Below are 2,085 nucleotides of genomic sequence, written 5' to 3'. Positions count from 1 at the left end.
ACATCAAATACATCTTATAACCACATAAAAGGTATCTATAATCCGTAATATAGCAAATGGTATCTATAAATGGCTAATTACTACTAAAAGATAGTGCTTTATGAAAATTTCTCTTAAAAAATCTAAATACTTGGTTTGATCTTAAGCCACAGTTTCAAAAGTAATTGAAATTTATCCACTTTTCATGTGAAGATAAATCTGAACGAAAACACTGTTCAAAATCCGAAAAATATTCCAGGATAATATACTGGAGTTCGAATTTTTTACATGTGAACTTCCAGCATAATATACTGGAGTTCCAGTATAATACATTAGAGTTCCAGCATAATATATTGGTCCAGCATAATATGCTGGAAGTTCATATACAGGTGCTCCAATCTTCAGTATATTATGTTGGAACTTTCTGTGTGCTGGAGTTCCAGCATAATATGCTGGAAGTTCATACACAGGTGCACCAATATCCAGTATATTATGCTGGAACTTTCCGTGTTGTAGCAAAATAGTAGCTATTTTTCAATGACTTTGCAAACACTGATTATTTTTCAATTACAAAAACTAACTAGCGCGTGCTATTTTCACTTCATCTTATCTCTCTCACTTCTTGAATTGCTAGTATAATGAATAAAACTTTTCCTCACTTGTTCTACTGACATAGGCCCCATTATTCAAGAGAAAAAGACTTTGAGACTAGAAAGCCCAATTTGATGATCCAAAAGCCGTGACGAGTCTAACATAAACCAGTGGGCCCATTTCTTCAACGAGCCCAATACAAAACCCTAATCTAATTCATACATATATATATAACATTGTATCCCTCCATCTACTAAAACCTCAGGTAATTTCATTTTAGGTTAGGCCATTTTCCAGCAGAAGAGTGGGAGCAAACCTAACAAAAGCAGAACAATGAACGCGGCACCAGCGGCTGTGGAATCAGTGCAATGTTTCGGACGAAAGAAGACGGCGGTAGCAGTAACACACTGCAAGCGCGGCCGCGGCCTGATTAAGATCAACGGTGTACCAATCGAGCTCGTTCAACCCGAAATTCTCCGTTACAAAGCCTTCGAACCAATCCTCCTCTTAGGTCGCCACCGATTCGCCGGAGTCGACATGCGAATCCGCGTGAAAGGAGGAGGTCACACTTCTCAGATCTACGCTATTCGTCAGTCGATAGCGAAGGCTCTCGTTGCGTTTTACCAGAAGTATGTGGATGAACAGCAGAAGAAGGAGATTAAGGATATTTTGGTTAGGTACGACAGGACTTTGCTTGTTGCTGATCCGAGAAGGTGTGAGCCTAAGAAGTTTGGTGGTCGTGGTGCTCGTGCTAGGTTCCAGAAATCTTACCGTTAAAATTCCTATTTCAATTTATGGTATCTGTTTTTATTGCTGTTGGTACTGTTTGAATTTAAGTATGGTTTTGGTTTAGGAATTGTTATGGATTTACTGCTATCTGAGAAAGTTTTGGATTTTGATAAACGTTAATGTAGCTGTTTCACATGGTAATGGTTTTATGCTATGAAATATGAATGCAATGAATTGTGCTTTTAAATGCGAATGTAGAATTTCTGTTATGCTATGTGGCCTACTTGTAGCTAAATTGATATTTTTGTTAATTAGGAAACTGGAGAAAAGGTCATTCCCCTTGAGCAAAGGTATACGGAACATTATCCCGCAATATCGAGAATGTCGATATTCAATTAGTCTGTAATGGTTGTCGGTTCCCCAGACTCCTTATTTATTCCTGTAAATTATTATTTATGGATTAGTCTGAGAATAGGAGACCCTTAATTTGCCTTGAAAGAATGATTATATAGTATTGGGATTAGACCTGAGTAGAGCAGAATAATATAGATGAACCACCCTAACTGAGTGTGGTATATGCCTGTTGATTTGCTACCATTTTATGAGTTTTCAGGTGAAGAAAGGGTTCCCTTCATACTATGACCTGTTTATACTACCCTAGTTACATGTATTGCTTTATGTATATAGAAGTGAAGCTTTGACAACGTAGCAGGGCATGTCTACTAACCTGTTTTAATATGCTTGAACTTGGGTTCACTCTCAGTTGTCAAAAAACACGAATGTCAG

General features: G+C 37.6%; 1 protein-coding gene across 1 annotated transcript; it reads left to right on the top strand.

The window, feature by feature from the left end:
- On the top strand, positions 812-1,552 carry LOC109224948 (40S ribosomal protein S16). The gene has a single exon (XM_019389522.1). The coding sequence runs from the start codon at positions 904-906 to the stop codon at positions 1,345-1,347; it is 444 nt and encodes a 147-aa protein (XP_019245067.1). The 5' UTR covers positions 812-903; the 3' UTR covers positions 1,348-1,552.

This window comes from Nicotiana attenuata, chromosome 4 (genome assembly GCF_001879085.1).
Source record: "Nicotiana attenuata strain UT chromosome 4, NIATTr2, whole genome shotgun sequence".
NCBI lineage: Eukaryota > Viridiplantae > Streptophyta > Magnoliopsida > Solanales > Solanaceae > Nicotiana > Nicotiana attenuata.
This window is presented reverse-complemented; position numbering and strand designations above follow the sequence as displayed.